The following is a 20026-nucleotide window of genomic DNA, read 5'->3' as shown; positions in this document are numbered from 1 at the left end:
TCAGTCCCCGCCGAGGCGCGGAGTGCGGCGGCGCCAGGATTTCCTCCGCGGACCTGCGGCTTCGGGGCGCCCCCGCCTCGGGACCTCGCGGCACGTGCGGCGGTCCCAGGCCGCGCCCTAGTGATTCTGAGTGCCACAAGGAGGGGGTGACTCATGTCCCACTGAGAACACAAAACAAAACAGGCTGCATGCAAGGACCTCAAAGCCTGAGGCCTCCACCGCGGGCCCGCGGGGTCGCGTGGCCGTCAGCCGGGTCGGGCCCCCGGGGCAGAGGCGGGCGCTAGGACCCCGCGGACGAGGGGGGCGTGGCCAGCGCGCGGCGGGAGAGGTATTTAAACCGCGGCGCCGCCCCCTCGCGGCCGGGGGCGGCCGGTGACCCCGGGACCAGGCGCGCGGGCGCGGGCGCGGGCGTGTACCCCGGCCAAGGCTGTGCAAAATGTACCGCGGCTGCCCCGGAGAGGAGCGGCGTGCGCGCTGAGCCAGGTAGGGGCCGTCGGCGAGGAGAGGCTGGCCGCCCGCGCCGGGGGTCCACGCTCCCCGCCCCACCCCGCGATCCACGGGGGGCGCCCCCACGCTCCCTCCCACCGCCCCTTCGCGCCCCCAGCGGGGCTTGACCCTCTCGGGTCCCCAGGAGTCCCCGACTCTCCGGGGTCTCCCCAGCCCCCCCTCTCCCCACTCCACCCCAGAAGGGCTCAAGAGACGCGGCGCGAGCCCATTTGACAGCTGGGAGAGCAGAGTCCGCAGGGGGCCCGGGGCCCCGGGGTGGATCGGGATTTGAACTCACCACCCGACCCGCCTTCTGTTCCAGGCCAGTAGATCTCTCATCCCCCCCCCCCCGCACTAGCCAGCCTGCCAGTGTTCGTCTGTGGAGGGCACGCGCGCCCACTCTCCCTCCCCTTCCCCGCGTGTTTTGGGGGAGCTGGAAGCCGGCCTTCTTTATGGGTGGTGAGACGTGAGGGACCCCCACCCCCACCCCGAGCTGCCTGACATTCCGCCCTCCCAGCCACATTCCTTTGGGTTAAGGTCTAATTCCCTCCTGGGATGCACCGACGTCGGGTCTTGCCCTTAGTGATTCACTGCTCGCTGTGAGAGTCCGCAGCGCTCCCAGGACCCCACTCTGCCAGTTCTCAGAGCCAGCCTGGGAGCCGCGGGAGCGCCCTGGGCCTGGACGGTGGCCTGGGTCCTGTGTGGGGGGTCTTTGGTGGCGGAGGGCGGAGGTCTTGGCTTCGAGGCAGAGGGACTAGATTTTCTGATCTTGACTCTGCTCTTGACTGCCTGGGTGACTTTGGGTAAGTCATTTTTCTGAGTCTCATTTTCCTCGTGGGATGTCGGCCTGGGTAAGTCCCAGCTCCAAACGCCTCAGGAAGTGGCTAGCCCTGGAGTAAATCGCCACTTGACTTCTTTGAGCCTCCACTTTCTCTTCTGTAAAATGGGAATCATAGTACTTGCTTACTGGGCTGACAGAGTACTCAGATGATGTAGGTCAAGTGCTTCACTGTCCAACTTCTTTATACAGTAGGGGTGGGCTTGTTATGATTGTAGATATTGTCCTCCCCTCCTCAAGCCCTCCCTTCTCTCCTCTTCTTCCACTCCTCCCCCTCTTCTCTTGTGTTCTTTTTCTTTTTTCTCTTTCCTCCTCTCTTTCTGTCTTGTCTCTGTCTCCCTCTGTCACACACACACACACACACACACACACACACACACATCACACACATGTCCACACCTTTCATCTCATTCAGAGTCCTGTTGTGTCCCCTCCCATCATTCATGGGCAGGTCTGGAGCCTCCCACCTCTGCACACCCCACCTAGGACGTTCAGTCCTGTGGGTCCTTGTAGCAAGTCACAGAAGTGTCCCAGGCACCTCCATGGCCACCCTCACCTGAACTATAGCTGGGGTTTCTGGTGGCAGAATGGGAACCCAGCTGCTTGCTCTGGAGGTGGGTCACTGGGGCAGAGAGGTAAGAGAGCTTGGCCTTAGAGCAGGGCTGGTGAGCAGCAGATGGGAGCAGCCTGGGTTCCATGCCTGGTGCTCCCTTGTCCTGTATGGGAGAATAGCACTGCCACGCCACACACTCTATCTTAGGCCCTGCTGAGGAGTATCACAGCTGAGAGATCCCTTCCCGTAAGAGTTCCCGTGGGCTGGGGGGACTGTCCCTTCTGGGTGTGCAGATGCTCACATCGGCTTGGGGGCAGAGGAGGGGGGAAACAAGGACTCCTTTAGGCTTCTCCGTCTTCAGCTCAGAACTGAACCGGGGCCCTTCCTTGCCCTCTTCCGGCTCTCATCATTCAGTTCACTGCGGCCCTTGTGCACAGGGTCCTTAGTAAGTACCTTCGCAGGCCCTGATTCCCACAGAAGAAGAAATCAGTGACCAGTAATGGACAGCTCCTCCTGCGAGGAGCTAGGAGAAGAGCATTCCTCATGCTCCTGTAGTCATTCATTCCTGGGGCAGGAATGAACTCACCAGGTTTGAGGAACCCAGGCAAGCTAGAGTTTGGTGAGGAAATGAAGGGCAAATGGAAGAGGGAGACGGGGAGAAGATTGTGTAAACCTGGCTCGTTGGGAGGTTTTCAGAGTAAACAATCTGATGGATGATTTTTAAATATTCCTATTGCTGCCATGGGTTGGACAGGGTATCTGGGTTGGGGAAATAAGGAAACCAATAAGTGGGTTGGCTATTGTAACAATCAAGGCCCAGGATCATGGTGCCACCTGTCTGTGGCGGTGACAGTGGAGGAAGGTGAGCAGGCCTGGGGTCTGTTTTCCAGGGAGAGCAGTCACAGCTAGCTGCCGGCAAAGGGCAATGGCAGAGGAGGGTAGAAAATCAGTGTGAGAGAGGTGGGAGAGCTTGGCCCTGGAGCAGAGCTTGTGAGCAGTGGAGGCTAGGTGGGAGCCAGGCCTCCACACCCTGGGCTCCCTTGTCCCTTGTGTGGAGTCCCACAGAGTCTTCAGATACACATCCTCTTTGCCTGGCCTGCCTGAGGTGAGTCTCAGAGTAGAGAGGTTCCCTCCGCTCTTGGGGTACATCCCTTGTAAAGGATGTGGAGCAAAGCACAGAGGACTTAGAGCTGGGCTTTCTGAAGCTCAGAGGCTGTGGAGGACCAGAAGACAGAGCTCAGCCTTGGGGGAACCAGAGCAGGCTTCCTGAAGGAGGTGACAGCTCAGCCAAGCCCCTCATCATAAGCAGGAGTCGAAGAGAGGGGAGGAAGTGAAGGCTCCGCAGTGGAAAGGTACTCAGAGAGCTGAAGGAAACAGAAGTATCAGGACTCAGAGCAGGAGAGGAGACAGTAAGAAGCCAGCCTAGAGACAAGCGCCGGCTGGGGAGGGCCGAAGGCCGGGTGCGGGGGTTTTCGCTAGAGCTCTGTATGCTAATGTTGAACTGGTGGAAGCCCATCTGCCTTTTAAACAACAGAGCCAAATTTCCTGTGAAAGCCCAGCCCACTGCAGGTGAGAGCTGAGGGCCAGACCTGGGCCTGAGGGAGTGGGCAGCGGGGCTGGATGGTCCCCGCTGGTCCCTGCACATTCCAGCAAGAACGGACTTCTGAGCAGCCATCTAACTGCCTTTAAACTCCACCACCAATGCCTCTGACAACCCCAGCCCTCGAGGCCCTGCAAATGCCTTTTCTCCCAGAACCTCCTTCAGGGTTACAACTTAGCATTCATTTACTGAGACCCCCCCCCCCCGCGCACTGTGGGAGACCTTCAGGTTAAGACCCAGGAGCCACACTTGCTTGAATTTGCCACTTAGCTGTGTGGCTTTAAGGGTACCGCTCAACCTCTCTAAGCCTTACTTTTCTTTTGTATAAAAATGAGAATGGTAATGATGAAGCTGGGTCAATGAGTTATTGTGAGGACTGAGTTAATCATTGTGAAGTACTGAGAAGAGTACTGGGGTGGAATGAGTGGTCTTTTCACGGACTCTATGTCACTCATCCTCAACAACATTTGCATGGTTATCATTAACCCCAGAAAGGGAAACAAGTTTAGAGAGGAGAAATGACTTGTACAAGGTCACAAGGCAGGGAAGTAGAGATAGGAGCAGCTGTCAGATGTGTTTTTGGAGGGCCTGATCTGTCCATGCTGGGACCATTTCTGTGCATGGCTCTGTGCCCTTAGCACAGAGATGCGTGGGGGTGTTTGGCTAAGATGGTATTGAGTGAACAGATGAAGATCGGTTTGTGTATCCCCAGTGGAGAGCCCCAGGGCTCAGGCCCTCAGGGAGGATCGCTGGGATCTCACCCTGCTAAGGCCTCTGGGGTCCCCTCCATCCAACCCTGTGGGGCCTATATGGAACCCCGGGGGAGGAGGACAGTAGGCCCTCAGGGTGGAAGTGCGCGGCTGGCAGCCTGCACAAGCGTGCAGAGGAGGCCTGGCCCCAGCGGGGCTTCCTGTTGAGGCCTGTGCTGTTCTTGAACAATGGGAAGGGTTGAGAATCAGAATCCAAAGAAAAAGGTCCAAATAAAGGGGCAGAGAATGAAGAATTCTAGTTGTTTCTCTCACTCTTTCTCTCGTTTTCTTTCATTTTGACAAAACTAAAATTTGAACTGCCTGGCTCTTGCTAGGCAGGTGCTCTACCACTTGAGCCAGGCCCCAGCCCTTGGTTATTTTTCAAATGGAGTTTTGTATTTCTGTCTTGGCCAACCTGGACTGTGGTCCTCCTATTTACACTTCCCATGTAGCTGGGATGACAGATGGCCACCACAATGCTTAGCTTACTGGTTGAGATAAGATGCTTTAAACTTTGCCTTGGCTGGCAAAGTTTAGACTTGAACCACAACTCCTTCCAGTACCTACTACCTCCTCGTGGGATTACAGGAGTGAGCTACTATAGATAAAAAATGAGGAATTCTATATGGGGCCTAAGGAACTAGAGTTGGGGGGACCTGCTTGTAGTCTTGGAAATGGAGTCAGAGGCATCTTTCTTTCTACCTTCAGCTCTGAGTCAGACCAGGGCAATCTGTAGAGTTCCTCTCCTCTTGCCTGAGGGTTCCTCTCCTCTTTTTTCTGGCTGTCTCCTATGGCTTTAAAACACTTGCTTCCCCTTAGCTGTGGCTGGCTTCAAACATGAGAGCCTCCTTCCTCAGCCTCCCAAGTGCTGGGATTGCAGGCATATACCTCCCACCTGGCTCTCTGAGGCCCTTTGTGCAGCCCTGTGTGCCCTGCCTGCGTCCTTTGCAGTACCTTGATGCCAGCTCAGCTGTGGGCTTTGGTCCCTGAGGAAGTGCAGCACAGACAGGCAGGAGAGGTAGGGCTGGCAATGTGGCCTCACACTGTCCCCTCCCCTCTCCCCCCTACACAGAGCCATGAGCCACCGGATCCTGCTGCTCCTGGCCGCACTGACCCTAGGCCTGACCATCTCCCAACACCAAGACAAGGGGTCCTCCTGTAAGACGGTAAGCTGCCCTGCCCAGCCAGGGAGAAGGCCGCCCCACCCATCCTTGTCCAGCCCCAAGTGAGAGGTTAGAGTCAACAGGAGAGGAAAGGGATTGGTCTTACATTCATAAACAGCGACTAGACGGTTTAAAGACCAGACCAGGTAAGCGCCAGGATTCGCACGTCACTGAGGAGGAACCTTAGGCTCAGAGCGGCTGGGTGGCTTGACCAACAGCGTTGTGCTATGAATATTGGCTTCTGTTTCCCTAAGCTGTCCCTAGGGGACCCTTGGCCCAGCTGGGGGAGAATATGTATGCGTCCTGTTGGGAGTGTGGGAAGGGCTGGCTGGGAGAGGCTCCTCTGTGCTAGTTTTTATGGGGGACCAATTTGCTTCCCTGGATGGGCTCCTTGACTCAGACCTAGAATGTCCTTCTCTCACTCCGGTCAGCTTACACGCCACTTCCTCCGGGAAGCCTTTCCTGACCTTCTTCGGCTGACCTCCAGTGGTTCCTTCCTGGGCACCCCCAGACTTTCCTCCACTTCCATACAAAATATGCTGAGCATATGAGGTGCTTAGCGATGGGTCCGCATCCATTTTAGCTGCCAGGCCAAGAAATTCTTGAGTGCAGGGGGTCAGGTCTTATTTTTTTTTGCTCCTTTTTTCCTGCCTGCTTCATATCAGGAAGATGATAATGTGACTGGGAGCCTGAGAGGCACAGGGTAGAGATTACCTCAGTGCACTTGTAAGGCTGGGCAGTGGCCGAGGTCAAAGCCAGGGCTGGATTGGAGGAGGGACTGACCTACCAGAAGCTCCCTCACCCCCAGGTCAGAGAACAAGTAGCTGTCTCAGGAGGCCAGAAGTATGGGATGCTACTTGCCAACAACCCAGCTCAGGGCCTGCCCAGGCCTGCAGTGTCCTGCCCTGGCCATCCACTCTTCTTGCCCCTCAGAGTCCTTCTGAGATTCTGAGAGCTCAAATAATAGGCAGTGAAGGCCTCAGATACCACTGAATACCCAAGTTCCCTCGGAGGGCTGAGGTTCAGAGGTGACACTCTCCACCCAGGGCTGAGGTTCAGAGGTGAAAGATCTTGGTCTCCAGCAGGCAGAGGAGAAGCCATTTGGACTCTGGGGCTGGTGCCCCAGAGAGCCTTTGCCCATCCAGAGAGACCTGGGTGTGAGTTGGCATGGGGGTGACATATACAACATAGCATAGAGCCCTATGCAGCAAGTGCTCAGTCAATGATACCTACCATTCTGTGGAATGAGCCCGGAGACCTGACCATCCAAGGGCCAGGAGGTCAGGCTCAGCTTGCACCAGAAAGAGGAGCAACCTGCCATGTTGAGCTCCTGACACTGACTTTGGGCAGTGCATCGTGTTCATCTTGCCATTTCGTCTGAAATCAGGATAGTCCAGGTGGCTGCAGTGCTGGAGACAGGCATGCCTGGGGCTCCAGCAGTACAGAGGTGGGGAGGACTGGCAAGGTGCCATGGCAGGCTTCCCAGGGTAGCCAGCTGCAGGGGACTCCCTGGGTCCCCTGGGGCCTCAGGGAACTGTTTTTCCAGAGGTGCGGGCCAGCACTGCTACTGCCAGGTTTACTGGTCACACAAATGCCTGAAACCGAACAGTTAGACTCCTTACTAATGGCTCATCTTGGGGTGCTGGGGAGGAATGACCTAGTTGGACACCCCAAGCTAGTATGCCCTCATGCTGGCTCAGCCACAGGCTCCCTACACCCATGTAAGCAATAGCTGGCCTCAGCTGGTCCTGTCTCCCCATCTGGGACATGGTGAGTTCACTTTCTGTTGCTCTAAAGGGCTCTGACTTCAATCGGAATATACCAAGAGTTCCTCTTCTCTCTCCTTAGTGGCGATTGTCTTCAAGTTTTAGCCCTTTACTAAACACTTTCATTCACTACTTTCCGTGGGCCAGGCCCAAGGTATCCACACCAATCAACCCAGCCTTTTCTTGCTCTTAGCTTGCCCTTCCCTCCTCCCTCCTTCCCTTCTTCCCTCCCTCTCTCTCTCCCTCCCTCCTTCCTTCCCTTCCCTTTCTTTTCCTTCCTTTCCCTTCCCTTCCTTTTCCTTTCCTTTCTTCCTTCCTCTTTCTTTCTTTTTTCCTTCCTTCCTTCCTTCCTTCCTTCCTTCCTTCCTTTCTCTCTCTCTCTCCCTCCCCTCCTTCCTTCCTTCCTTCTTTCCTTCCTTCCTCCCTCCCATCCTCCCTCCTTCCCTTCCTCCCTCCCTCCTTCTCTCCCTCCCTCCCTCCCTCCCTCCCTCCTTCCCTTCCCATCCCTTTCTTTTCCTTCCTTTCCTTTTCTTTCCTTTCCTTTTCCTTTCCTTTCTTCCTTCCTCTTTCTTTCTTTTTTCCTTCCTTCCTTCCTTCCTTTCCTTTCTCTCTCTCTCTCCCTCCCCTCCTTCTTTCTTTCTTTCTTTCTTTCTTTCTTTCTTTCTTTCTTTCTTGGCTTAAACTCAGGGCCCCACACTCTTGCTTAGGTTTTTTACTCAAGGCTGGTGTTCTATCATTTGAGCCACAACTCCATCTATGGCTTTTAACTGGTTTGGAGATAAGAGTCACACAAACTTTGTGCTCTGGCTAGCTTCTGTGTTCGTCAGATCTCAGGCTTCTGAGTAGCTAAGATCACAGGTGTGAGACACAGCATCCATCTCTGAGCTCACTCTAGCAGGTCCATACACACAGTCACAAAACTTGTAGTAGTCAGGGAAGGCTCCCTGATAGAGTCGATATTGGAGCTCTGGAGTGGCATAACCAGACCAAGGAGGAGAGCCAGAGGTAGATGTGGGAGGGTGTAGTGTCCATTTGGTGTTATTATATGTGGGCCTGAGTAGAGTTGGGTAGGAGGCAAGGAGACAGGTGTCAGGAGACGTGAATGCTTTGTTCAGGGTCCTGGACTCCACCCTGGGTCTAAGCAGGGCAGCCTGGGAGAGCAGAGTTTGGAACAGTCCCCAGGAAGTTACTGAGTGGGTGGGTGAGTAGTATTCAATGGGGACAGAGGCTGGGAATAGGAGTGGCCCTGGGCCAGGTACTCGGTTAAGTCAGACCCTTGGTGGAAAAGACTGGGGTCCTGAGAACTTGGAGACCAAAGACTTGGATTGAGAGTGGAGTCTTTGGTTGTTCGAAGACCTGGCTTTAAATTTTAGCTGGGTGATCTGAAGTCTCCCTTATATATTATCTGAGCCAACCTTATATACAGGACTAAAAGAGCTAAGTAAAATATAAAATACCAAGTGGGAGCTACAGAATGATGAGTTCATGTTTGCATAAACACCCAGAGTGGTAATGAAACTTGACAGAAGTCACACAGCAAAATCACAGTCTAGTCACCAAAGACTGTTGCTGGTGGGGACCTTGGCTGTCTTTTGTAGTCTTTTCTTACCTGTCCCTACTCCCAGAGTCCAATGCTGGACCAGGCCATGGGAAAGGAGGCTACTGATGTTAGTGGAGATGGGTCAGTAGCCACTGCAGAAAGACGGTCACATCTAGGAACTCGCACCGGAGCCCACCCCATGGTCCTGATCCCCTGAGCAAGACCCGAGAGTGGGAAACCAAAATAAAGGTGGGAACAGGAGGACAAAATGCCCATTTCCTCTGTGGGGACATCTTCCTCCTGTGTGGCTCCTGGCCAGTGCTGGAAATTTAACTCTGCAGGCCCTAGAACAGACCCACCATATTGGATTATTCTGAGGAGAACGTGGCATAGTTTCCTATAAAATGGAAATCCGTACAGGGATTTTCTGACTTCTTTTATCCTTCTGTCTGTCTACCCCTCGACTTCCTGCCCACCACTCTACTTACTAGCTGCTGGACACAGGGAGCAGCATGGGGGTCATCAGACAGTTGAGTGGGTGGGGAAAAGTCGAATATTCTGGAATGCCATGGAAGAGTCTGCCTAAGCCTGGCAGCAGGTTAGGAGTCTTTTCTTAGGAAACATTACCCTCATTCATGTTAGCTGTTCTCTTTCCCCCAACCCCCGCCAGGTGGACAAGGAGGCCTTGTGCCAGGGCCTTGGTCTGCTCCAGGTCCCCTCAACACTCCCCTTGGACATCAAGACCCTCGACCTATCTGGAAATCAGTTGCAGAGTATCCTGACTTCCCCTCTGGGTGTCTATGTCGCTCTGCGTCACCTGGACCTGAGTAGCAACGAGATCAGCGTCCTCCAGCCCCAAGTCCTGCAGGCCCTGCCTCACCTCGAGCACCTCAACCTGGCTCACAACCGCCTGGCGGTAGGCACCGCACTCAGTGCTGGTGGCCTGGGCTACCTGCCACACGTGATCTCCCTGGACTTATCTGGCAACAGCCTATACAGCGGCCTGGTGGAGAGGCTGCTGGGGGAGGCCCCCAGCCTGCGCACGCTGTCCCTGGCCGAAAACAGCCTGACCCGCCTCACCCGCCACACCTTTCGGGGCATGCCTGACCTGGAGTGGCTGGACCTCCACAGCAATGTGCTGATGGATATCGAGGATGGCACCTTTGAGACCCTGCCCCGCCTGGCCCACCTCAATCTCTCCAGGAACTCCCTCACCTGTATCTCAGACTTCAGCCTCCAGCAGCTGCGGGTGCTGGACCTGAGCCGAAACAGCATCGAGGCCTTCCAGACAGCCTCCGAGCCCCCGGCTGAGCTCCAGCTCACCTGGCTGGACTTGCGAGAGAACAAATTGCTCCACTTCCCTGACTTGACCGCACTCCCTAAACTCATCTACCTGAACGTGTCCAACAACCTCATCCGGCTCCCGGCGGGGCAGCCCCAGGGCAAGGAGGACCTCCAGGCACCATCTGAGGGCTGGTCAGCAGTGCCCCTCTCCAATCCCAGCTGGAACGCCAGTACTCATTCCCTCTCCCAACTCTTAAACCTGGATTTGAGCTACAACGAGATCGAGCTCATCCCTGACAGCTTTCTGGAGCATCTGACCTCCTTACGATTCCTAAACCTTAGTCGAAACTGCCTGCGGGCTTTTGCGGCCCGGCATGCTGGCACACTGCCTTGCCTGCTACTCTTGGACTTAAGCCACAACGCCCTGGTGGCACTAGAGATGGGCACCAGAGTCCTGGGGTCCTTGCGGACCCTGCTCCTACAGGGTAATGCTTTGCAGGACCTGCTGCCACACACCTTCACCAGCCTGGCCAGCCTGCAGAGGCTCAACCTGCAGGGAAACCGGATCACCCCCTGTGGGGGCCCCACTGAGCCCCACTCCCCCCACAGCTGTGTGACCTTCTCTGGCATCCCTACCCTCTGCGTTCTGAACATGGTGGACAATGAGATAGAGACTCTCCCCCCAGGTGCCTTCCTCCACACCCCACTTACAGAGCTGGACCTCTCTGCCAACCCTGGTCTGGATGTGTCGGCTGGTGCCTTGGCAGGCCTGGAGGCCTCTTTGGAGGTGCTGGCCCTTCAGGGTAACGGGCTGACCGTCCTGCAGGTGGACCTGCCCTGCTTCCGCTGCCTCAAGCGGCTCAATTTGGCTGAGAACCACCTCAGCCAACTGCCTGCCTGGACGCAGGCTGTGTCCCTAGAGGTGCTGGACCTGCGGAACAACAGTTTCAGCCTCCTGCCAGGCAGTGCCATGGGCGGCCTAGAGACCAGCCTTCGCCGCCTTTACCTGCAGGGAAACCCGCTCAGCTGCTGCGGCAATGGCTGGCTGGCGGCTCAACTGCACCAGGGCCGCGTGGACGTGGATGCCACCCAGGATCTGACCTGCCGTTTTGGCTCCCAGGCTCAGGTGGCCCTGAGCCACGTGCGTCCTGAAGACTGTGACCAGGGGGGACTCAAGAATGTCAACCTCATCATCATCCTCACCTTCACGCTGGTCGCTGCCATCCTCCTCACCACACTTGCTACCTGTTGCTGTATCCGCCGGCAGAAGTTTAACCAACAATACAAAGCCTAATGGAGCCAGAAGCACAGAAATGGTGGCGATTGAGAGAACCCTGCTCTCTTAACGCCCCAGCCTAGAGTTCCTTTCTCTGTACCTTCCTGCATTCTCAGGGGACCCCCTCCCAGGCTGCACATGGGGTCAGCTATGGCAACCAGAAGTTGCACAGGTGGTAGAGAATCATCTTGACTCATCAGTTCAACAAATCTTTACCAAGCATCCACAGGCCACCCTCTGGTGGATGGTGGACAAGTGGCTATCTGTGGAGCAGCCAGTGACCACACAGTGCGCTGAGGCCAGAGGTGGGGGAAGCTACAGGCTCTGAGGCTCTGCAGCCCCAGCTAGTTCAATATGGAGAGCTCTGCCCTGGCCATGGCACAGAAAGGGAGGGCCAAGCCCAAGGGGATTTGTCTGAGACATTTCCACACAGCCTGTTTGTCATATTTTCTGATAATGACTTTCAGCCTTTCTGGAAAAAAAAAAAAATACCGAAGAGCTCGTGACCGGAAGAGAATCACCAGAGCCTCATGAGTTGTCTTGGATTCAGTACTTCTGGGAAGGCTGGTTAAGAGGTGGCCATCCTGAGCTCTGGCCATATTGGGCTATTCCATTTCCTGTTTTGTAGGCAGGCCTTAACCTCCCTGGCACTCTCCTGTTGCACACAGTGCCCCGCCATTCCTGCCTGGAATCTCCACCCCTCGCCAGAACCCTTTCTCCAGGCCAGCCCCGCCCTGGCTGCTGAGCCAAGAGAGCTGTAGATCTCTGGCTCTGATTTGCAGCTGGAAACACACAGCCAAGCCTTGTGTCTGCTTCTGTGTGACCACTCTCAAAAGTTGGTGGGGTTCGCCCCCCCCCCAATTTTATAAAAGAAGAAAACAAGTTTTTCAGAAGTCTCTCTAGAGAGTTCCCTAGCTATGAGCTGTCACATTGAGAGTCCTTCTGTCTCCAGAGCCTAAGCATTGCTACTGCAGGGGTGCAGTGACCTTCTCTGGCATTCCCACCCACCACACTGTTGGGGGACAGGAAGTGGCCCTATTGCCAGGGGCCTGACCAGGGTCTAAGCAGAGAAGACAGCTGTGCACACATTATGCTCCTTCTTTCTTGCCTTACGTTTCCTTCATTCCATCCTTTGCAGACTGGTGTGGGTCCTGCCTTTACATTCTCTTTCCCTCTCCTTCCATTGAGCCTCGCGTGGAGTTTGAGGCCATGGAGTGCAGAGAGGGAAATAAGGCTTAGAAAGAGAATGGTACTTGCACAGAGCTACACACATCAGTGGCAGAACCTATAGAGAATGAAACCGCTGGGGATGTGGTTGGGTATTTGCCTAGCATGTCCAAGGTTCTGGGTTCAAGGCCAGAAGTAGATACCTGTGCTTTCCTTTGATCTCAGCTGTTACATCACAAAATAATGCCAGCTCCAAACATTCTTTTCATTTCTCATCCTGCAGGGGTTTTCCCCTCTAGGAAAATGATTAGAAAGACCTACTCATAAAATCCCTGTCACTCACACCATGCAGTTACAAGAAAGGGAAGCAGTAGGAACCAGTCTGTGTCCCTGTGTCATTGTCTTCATTATTTTGGTTGTGCCTAGTCTAGGTCTACACATGCACTTGGTGACAAGTGAGAAATGGAGATGCTATTCATTCCCGTTTCACAGATGAGAAAACTGAGGCCAGAAAGGATGATAGGATCAGAGAGTGGATGGGCAGAGCCAGAGCTAGGCTCTGGCTGGGGAAATCAGGTGGATTTAGTCCAGGCTGGGGTCAGGTGCTACCACACACAGCACTCTCCGCAGGCCTAGAGGTCAACACAGTGGGCCCTGTGCCTGACTTTTGAAAACACTACACTATGCTGCTGTCACCTCCCAGGAGCCCTGGGACCAGCTCTTTGTATACCACATGAATGTATTAAAGTATAATTTTGGAGAAACAGTGCCTTGCCAGCCTTGTTCTTGCTGTGGATAAAGCATGTCATGGTGTCCACTTGAACTCTGACCTCCTTACTTCACTCAGGATCTTTTGATCTTTGTGGTGAGTCTCTGGGAGATACTGGGGCTTTGGACCGTCATCACCCAGGACCTCAACTTCCATCAGGGTCCTTTTGCACCCCTGTTCTTTCGCCTCCAACACCTGACCCTCCTCACTGCAACACTGAGGGACTGGCAACGTCCATTTATAGCGGTGTCACTCCCTGCCCCATCTCAGGGAGACTTGGGCCTTGTCCATCTTACACATAGTAAGAAGACCCTCGATACCACATTCCTCTCCTGTGGCTCACAGCCCACAGCCAGACTTTCAGCCCTTGGCAGCAGACCCTCCTGGGCCTCCATGACCCTGTACATCAAATTGTCTCTTCCTCTGGCCACCATTTCCATATAAGGTGAGACCCCCCCTCCCGCCCATTGGCTGGGAGTTGGGGGGGGTGGTACTGAGAGGGTGAGTATGGAGCCTGGGGCTGGTGGGGGAGGGGAGGTGGGAGCTGCCTCACCTGGGGTAGGGCAGGGCAAAGTGAGTACTGGGGGGGGGCAGAATCAAGGCACTGCAGCAGAGTCTGGAGTGAGCCCCTGGCCTTTCATGTCATTGAATTGGCATTTTGAGCCCCAGGAGTGTGTCCTCTAGTGGTCACCCCCCACCCCCGACACTTTCTTAGTAAGAGCTGGACACATTCACACACTCTGTCTCTATAGATGCCAAGCTTCCCTGACCTGGGATTCCCAGCAGCCCAACTCACTGACGCCTCCACTCCTGCTCCCCCTGTCCCCCAAGGCTCAGCTGCCACTGGGTCCTGGGGCCGCTCTGCCTCCTGGGTATTCATTACTCCAGCCAGCCTCCCTGGCCTGTGACTTTTCACCCCCAGTCCTGTTCCTGCTCCTGGCTCCTATGTTCCAGAGGAAAAATGTAAACACTTGCCTCTTTGAGGAAGTGCTGGGAAGCAGGGGGCACTCACGAGATGCCAGGTGAAGAGCAAGCTCCCGTGCCAGTGGGCTCCCAGCAGTGGGAGCACGTGGACCCCTTTTCCTGGCAAACAGGGGAGTTTGTTCACCTGGCCAAGGCCCCCCAGAGAGACCGAAATTCCTGTTTACAGCCCAAAGTGGACATAACTGCCAACTGGGTCATCGGAGCATCCGGCTTACTTCAGGTTCCAGCAAGTTCCAGGGCGATTGCTCTCACAACCCATGTCACAGGCCTGAAGTACCATCATGGGCTGACTAGCTCTTTCAATTGGGTGAGCTGTCCTGGCACTCCACTAGACACAGGTTCTGACCCACCCTGTCACCCCTCTTCTGGCTACATCCCCATGGCCCCTGGACATGCTGTGTTCTTCCCGCACCCCTGCCCTTCAGGCAGCTCCCCAGCTCTCTCTGCCATTTCCCAGCTTGGTCTCAGAGCTGTTGGCTCCAGGCGAAGCATTTGGTGGATGTTGTCGTCTTTAATTCCAACCACCTTTGAAGTGATTTCTACGGTTAGCATCCTCATTTTAGAGAAAATGAAACTCCAGTGCTGAGACTTGAACCCAGATTTGTCCCACCCCCGGGGCTAGGGCTCTTAACCATTAGGTGGCACTGTGGCTTGAGCCTCCCAACCCCCAGCTTTTCCCTCTTCCACTGGGACTGACCTCCAAAAGCCTTCTGCTAAAGCTCAGAAGTCTGCCTGGATTTCTTCTTCCAGCTGCCCAAAGGCCAGAGCATCAAGGGTCCTCCCAATCTGCCTCTAGGACCAAAATTCTGGTCTCCTATTCCAAGTCCTCTGTGTGTCCCCAGGGCCTGTGAGCTAACCCAGAAAATGAGCTCAGAAAACATTTCCTGAATGAATGACCTCTGCCCTCTAGGACTTACATCCCTCCGACAGACCCAGGGGACCCAGTGAAGACACAGGGGGTGTGCAGTGTCCAGGAGCAGCAGGAGCCAATGGGGAAGCAAAAATAAGTATGTTCTCTGGCCCTCTGCACTTCCCTTGAGGACCCCATCTTATCATTGTCCTTCCCTTCCTTCTGTCCCCATCATCTCCTCTCCTGTTTCTTGATCATTTCCCTACCCCTATCTCACTGCAAACAGTGCTGAGAACCAGGAGGGAAGAAGGGAGGGAGGGAGGCCCAGCTGTTTATAGGAACTGGAGCGGCTCCATCCATCAGCTTTGTTTGGAGTTGCAGACCAAGCATAATAAATACCTTGGCTCCTCCCCAGCTGTGTTTTCCCTGAACTTGGCCATCTGAACTCCAAATCTCTCTGGCCTGCTGGTTCTCAGGACCCAGCTCCCACCCCACCCCAGCCTCTACCTCCTACCAGGCTGCCTTCCTTCTGGAACCAGAAAAATCCAAGCTGGGATTGGGCTTTGTTCCTCCTTTGCTTTGGGAGCAAGGTCAAGTCATGCCACTTGATTGTGCCTCCACTTGCCCATCAGTAGAATGGGCTCATAATTGCTGTTGTGTCCCAACTCCCAACTCCCCAGCCCTGCCAGAGCGGCTGGAGCATCTCTCCGGAGCTGGATTTGGGCTCAAGGATTACACAGGAACAACTAGGTAAAGCCTGTGGGGTGGAGAGAGGAGGAGGAGCTACATTACTGCACAAGCCAGGAAGTGGTCACTGCTGAGGGAGGCCTGGATTTCATGCTCTGAGAGTTTGCTAGCAGCCAGGAGGGGCCTTTGCAGCTGGAGGAATGAGGGTGACTTGGAGAACATTTGGATTGCCACAAGAAGGGCGGGATCTCAACACAGAGAGAATGAAGAGATTCCGGCAGAACGGCACTGAAGCACAGTCTGGGAGTGGAGTGGGAGAGCCATCCGAGAGGGAGAATAGAGAGGAGTCTGTCTTCACCCTCCTCAGTCCATCACTTTCACCTTCTTTCTAGAATCTTCCCTTCTTGACTAAAGGACTTTCAACATGCCCAGCTCTACTCTTTCAAGTCCTAGATGCCTTCCCAGAGTTCTGCCGTCATGTGTCCACTCACCCCTTCTCCCAAATGCTAGCCCTCCTGGCCTCCCTGGCCCTGCCCCCCAGCCCCCCACAGCCTGGGGAGATGGGGAAAAGCTCTTGGCTTCTGGAATGGATAAGGGAATAAATGATTAAAGAAGTGAGCAAGAGTGAGAGTCAAGAACAAAGAGAACAAGCGAGAGAGTAAATTGTTGAAAGCCACCAAGCTCTCTTGAGTCCTGCCCTACTGCCATTCACACTGAGTGCTTCACACACAAGCTCCCTCCCTCTGAGACCCTTCTAGCTTAGTGAAGAAATAGGCATTAATCACACACACACACACACACAGAAAGTGTACGACAGAAAGCATAAGGGAGACAACTGAGATGGGCAGGACTCTTTGAGCCCTCATTGAGGGTACAGGGGGCACTGGGCTGAGATGCAGGAGGGTCCAGTCTGAGAGATCAGGTAGATCAGGTCATCCAGGGACCCTGAGGTTAGGGCCTTGCACTGAAGGTACACACACACACACACACACACACACACACACACACACACACACACACGCATGCACGCACACACTGGAGCTCTCTGCCTTGCCTTGTCTCTTGATTTCAATTCTGGAATCATAGAGAAAACCATGGAGGACCACATACAGAGGTGGTGGAGGAGATGGCCAATGGGTAGGGCAGGGGTCCTAGGAGACACATGCATGAGGGGACAGGAAGCTAGTGAGGCTGCAAGGTGGGAGGGCCCAAATCCAAAGACCCCTGCTTTTTAGTATTATTACTACTGCTATTATTGTTAGTATTAATCAATACTAACCAATATAATAATATTATATATTGTTAATATTATTGTCACTAATAATATTCATATTTTACAGGAGATTGGGCTGGGCTTTTCTTCCATCACACTGCCAGTGTCAACTTGTGCCACAGTCCCTTCCTCACACCCAGGAGACTTCATCACATTCTCATGTTAAACCCTCTGTATGCCTGCTCCAGGATCAAGTGATTGTTGACAGACATGACGCATGGCATGCAAATTCACACATGTATGTAATATAGATTCTTAGTCGTACTGAGGGTCTGAACTCAGGACTTTGTGCTTGCTAGACAGGCCTTCTACTGCTGAGCCATGCCTCCAGCCCAGTCTTTCATTGGTTATTTTTAGGATAGGCCCTTGCTTCCAACCACTTTTAGACTTCCTGTTGTCATGGGACTACGTGTGCATGTCACCGAGTTCAGTTTTTCTTCCATGATGAGTTTTGAGGACTTTTGTGCCTGACCTAGTGCCACAATCTTCCCAGTTTTATCTATCTCAGCCTCCTATGTTGCTTGGGATATCAGATGTGTACCACTGTGCCCAGCTATGAATTATGGGGGGGTAGGAGGATGTTTCTGCATAGGCTGACCTCAAACCATGATCACCCTGTTCCAAGAATTGTCCTTTTTTTTGTTGTTGTTTGCCCATTTTTCTGTTGGGTTAACTTTTCCTTGTCAATCTGTAAAACCTCTTTTTATATTGTAGATATCAAACTTTGTCTAGCATTTTATAACAAATTTTTTGAGCATTTCTCTCTTGCTTTCTTCTTATCCGTTCTGGGGCTTGAACTCAGGACCTGGGTGATGTCCCTGAGCTTTTTTGATCAAGGCTAGCACCTCTACCACTTTAAGCCACAGTGCCACTTCCAGTTTTTGAGTGGTTAATTGGAGATAAGAGTCTCACAGGGACTTTTTTGCCCTGTCTAGCTTTGAACCATAATTCTCAAGTCTCAGCCTCCTGAGTAGCTAGGATTTCAGGCATGTGTCACTTCTGTCCCACTGAACATTTCTTTCTTTATGGGAGGGGGAAGCACTGGAGTTTGAACTCAATGCCTCATGCTTGCTTGGCTGGCACTCTAGCCCTTGAACCATACTTCCAGTCCTAATAAATGATTTCTAATCTCTCATTTGCTGCTGACTTTTTAGATACTTTTTGCAGTGTTTTTCAGGTTCTCACATTTCTGTTAAAACTTCTTGATTTGAGGGCTGGGAAGTTGTCTCAGTGGTAGGGCGCTTGCCTTGCATGCCTGAGGCCCTGGGTTTGATTCCTCAGTACCACATAAGCAAAAAGAAAAAAGCCGGAAGTGGCGCTGTGGCTTAAGTTGTAGAGCGCTAGCCTTGAGCTGAAGAGCTGAGGGACAGCACCCAGGCCCAGAGTTCAGGCCCCACAACCGGAATTTAAAAAAAAGAATTAAAAAAAAAAAACTTCTTGATTTGATTCAATTTCATTCAGAATACACTTATAATCTAAGTTTTCTTGTAAGATTTTTGTGTTTTTTAAATTTTTAACTCTTTAATCTTGAAAAAACTTATGGTTGTAAAGTTGGATAGTTATCAAATTTTACTTGCTTAGGGATGAATAGCAGTTGTATCAGAATCATTTATGAGGTAATTAAAATGGAGGCCCCGAGTTAAATCCCCATTATCACTAAAAGTAAAAAAAAAAAAAAATGAAAAGGCTACTGTTAGATCCTGGCACTAGTGGCTTATACCTATAATTTTGGCTACTCAGGAAACTGAAATCTGACGATTGAAGTTCAAAACCAGACCAGGCAGAAATGTCTGTGAGACACTTATCTCTAACTAACCAGCAAAATGTTGAACTGGAGATGTAGTTCAAATGTAGAGTGCACGTCATGAGTGAAAAAGCCAAGTAAAAGTATGAAGTCCTGAGTTTAAGCTCTGGTACTGAAAAAAGAACACATTGTCCTTTCCTTGAAATTAATTTGAGGAAGTTTACGATTTCTCTGACATTAAGTCTTCCCATCCAAGAGCATGATGTGTCTTTCCATTTGTCCCACTCTTGTGTTCTATCCTTCCCCAATATTATATAACTTTTTCCATAGGAGCTTTAGGGTTTTTTTTGTTAAAGTTATTTCTCCACATTTTACTTTATTTTCAATATTATAAATGGATTCATGAATGTACAGAGATTATAAATTTCCACTTATATGTGTCTAGGGTCAAAAATGGCAAAGACAATGGATCATTGTGTATTTATTTTGTATCCAAGAATCTTCTCAATTTATTTCTGTTGTTTTGGTGTTACTGGAACTTGAACGGCGGGCCTTGTGCTTGTCATGTTGGTGTGATACCACTGAATCATGCTTCCAGGGCTGTTTTCCACTGGTTCTTTTTAGAATAGAGTCTCACTTTTCAGCTGTGTGTGAATTTGAGGCACTATCTGCTTACTTCAGGCTTCCTATGGGGGCTGGATAACAGTGCACATCACCATATCCGCTTCCCTCCATGGAACAGGGATCTCATTAACTTTTCTGCTTAGGGTTGGCCTGGAACCTCAATCCTCCCAGTCCTTCCATGTAGCTAGGATTACAGGACTGAACCCTGGCACCTCCCTCAACTTTTTCTCTCTTTTGTTTTGCATTTGCCTTTGTCTTTGAGTTTTGTAGATGTGAGATTACTTCATTGCTTCATGTTTACTGACACTCACATTACAGGGACACCTGCCTCCAGCCTCACCTCTCCTCTCCAGCCTACAGCCAGGTTCTAGGGATCCCCCACCCCCACCCCCGGCCACCCATCTACCTTAGATCTGCTTCCCCCCTCCCATCTCTTTCATGTCTCCATCCTGTGATGCTCTGGTGTTCAGGAGCAAGTGGCAACCTCAGAATCCTTACTGCTCTGTCCGGTAGAGTGAACTTGTTCCACCCTGACTGGAATTCTCTTCTCCTCTTAGACCAAAGGTTGAAAGCGGGTGGCCTATGGGCCATATTTAGCCTTCAGACATGCTTTTTTTGGCCCACACAGCAGTTTATTAAAGTTTTGATTTGTTTCCAACATTTAAACATTGGA

General features: G+C 52.7%; 1 protein-coding gene across 2 annotated transcripts; it reads left to right on the top strand.

The window, feature by feature from the left end:
* The first annotated feature begins 377 nt into the window (after nt 1-377).
* On the top strand, nt 378-13178 carry Lrrc32 (leucine rich repeat containing 32). 2 transcript variants are annotated; one of them, XM_013014186.1, is made up of 3 exons: nt 378-483; nt 5299-5392; nt 9366-13178. In XM_013014186.1, exons 2-3 carry the CDS (start codon nt 5303-5305, stop codon nt 11271-11273), a joined length of 1998 nt encoding a protein of 665 aa, XP_012869640.1. In that variant the 5' UTR covers nt 378-483; nt 5299-5302; the 3' UTR covers nt 11274-13178. The 2 variants fall into 2 exon arrangements, with proteins under 2 accessions (XP_012869640.1, XP_012869641.1); XM_013014187.1 differs by lacking the exon at nt 378-483 and adding an exon at nt 1218-1289.
* The last annotated feature ends 6848 nt before the right edge of the window (nt 13179-20026 follow it).

This window comes from Dipodomys ordii, unplaced genomic scaffold, assembly GCF_000151885.1.
Source record: "Dipodomys ordii isolate 6190 unplaced genomic scaffold, Dord_2.0 Scaffold22, whole genome shotgun sequence".
NCBI lineage: Eukaryota > Metazoa > Chordata > Mammalia > Rodentia > Heteromyidae > Dipodomys > Dipodomys ordii.
Note: the sequence above shows the minus strand (reverse complement) of the source record. Positions and strands in the feature narration are given on the sequence as shown.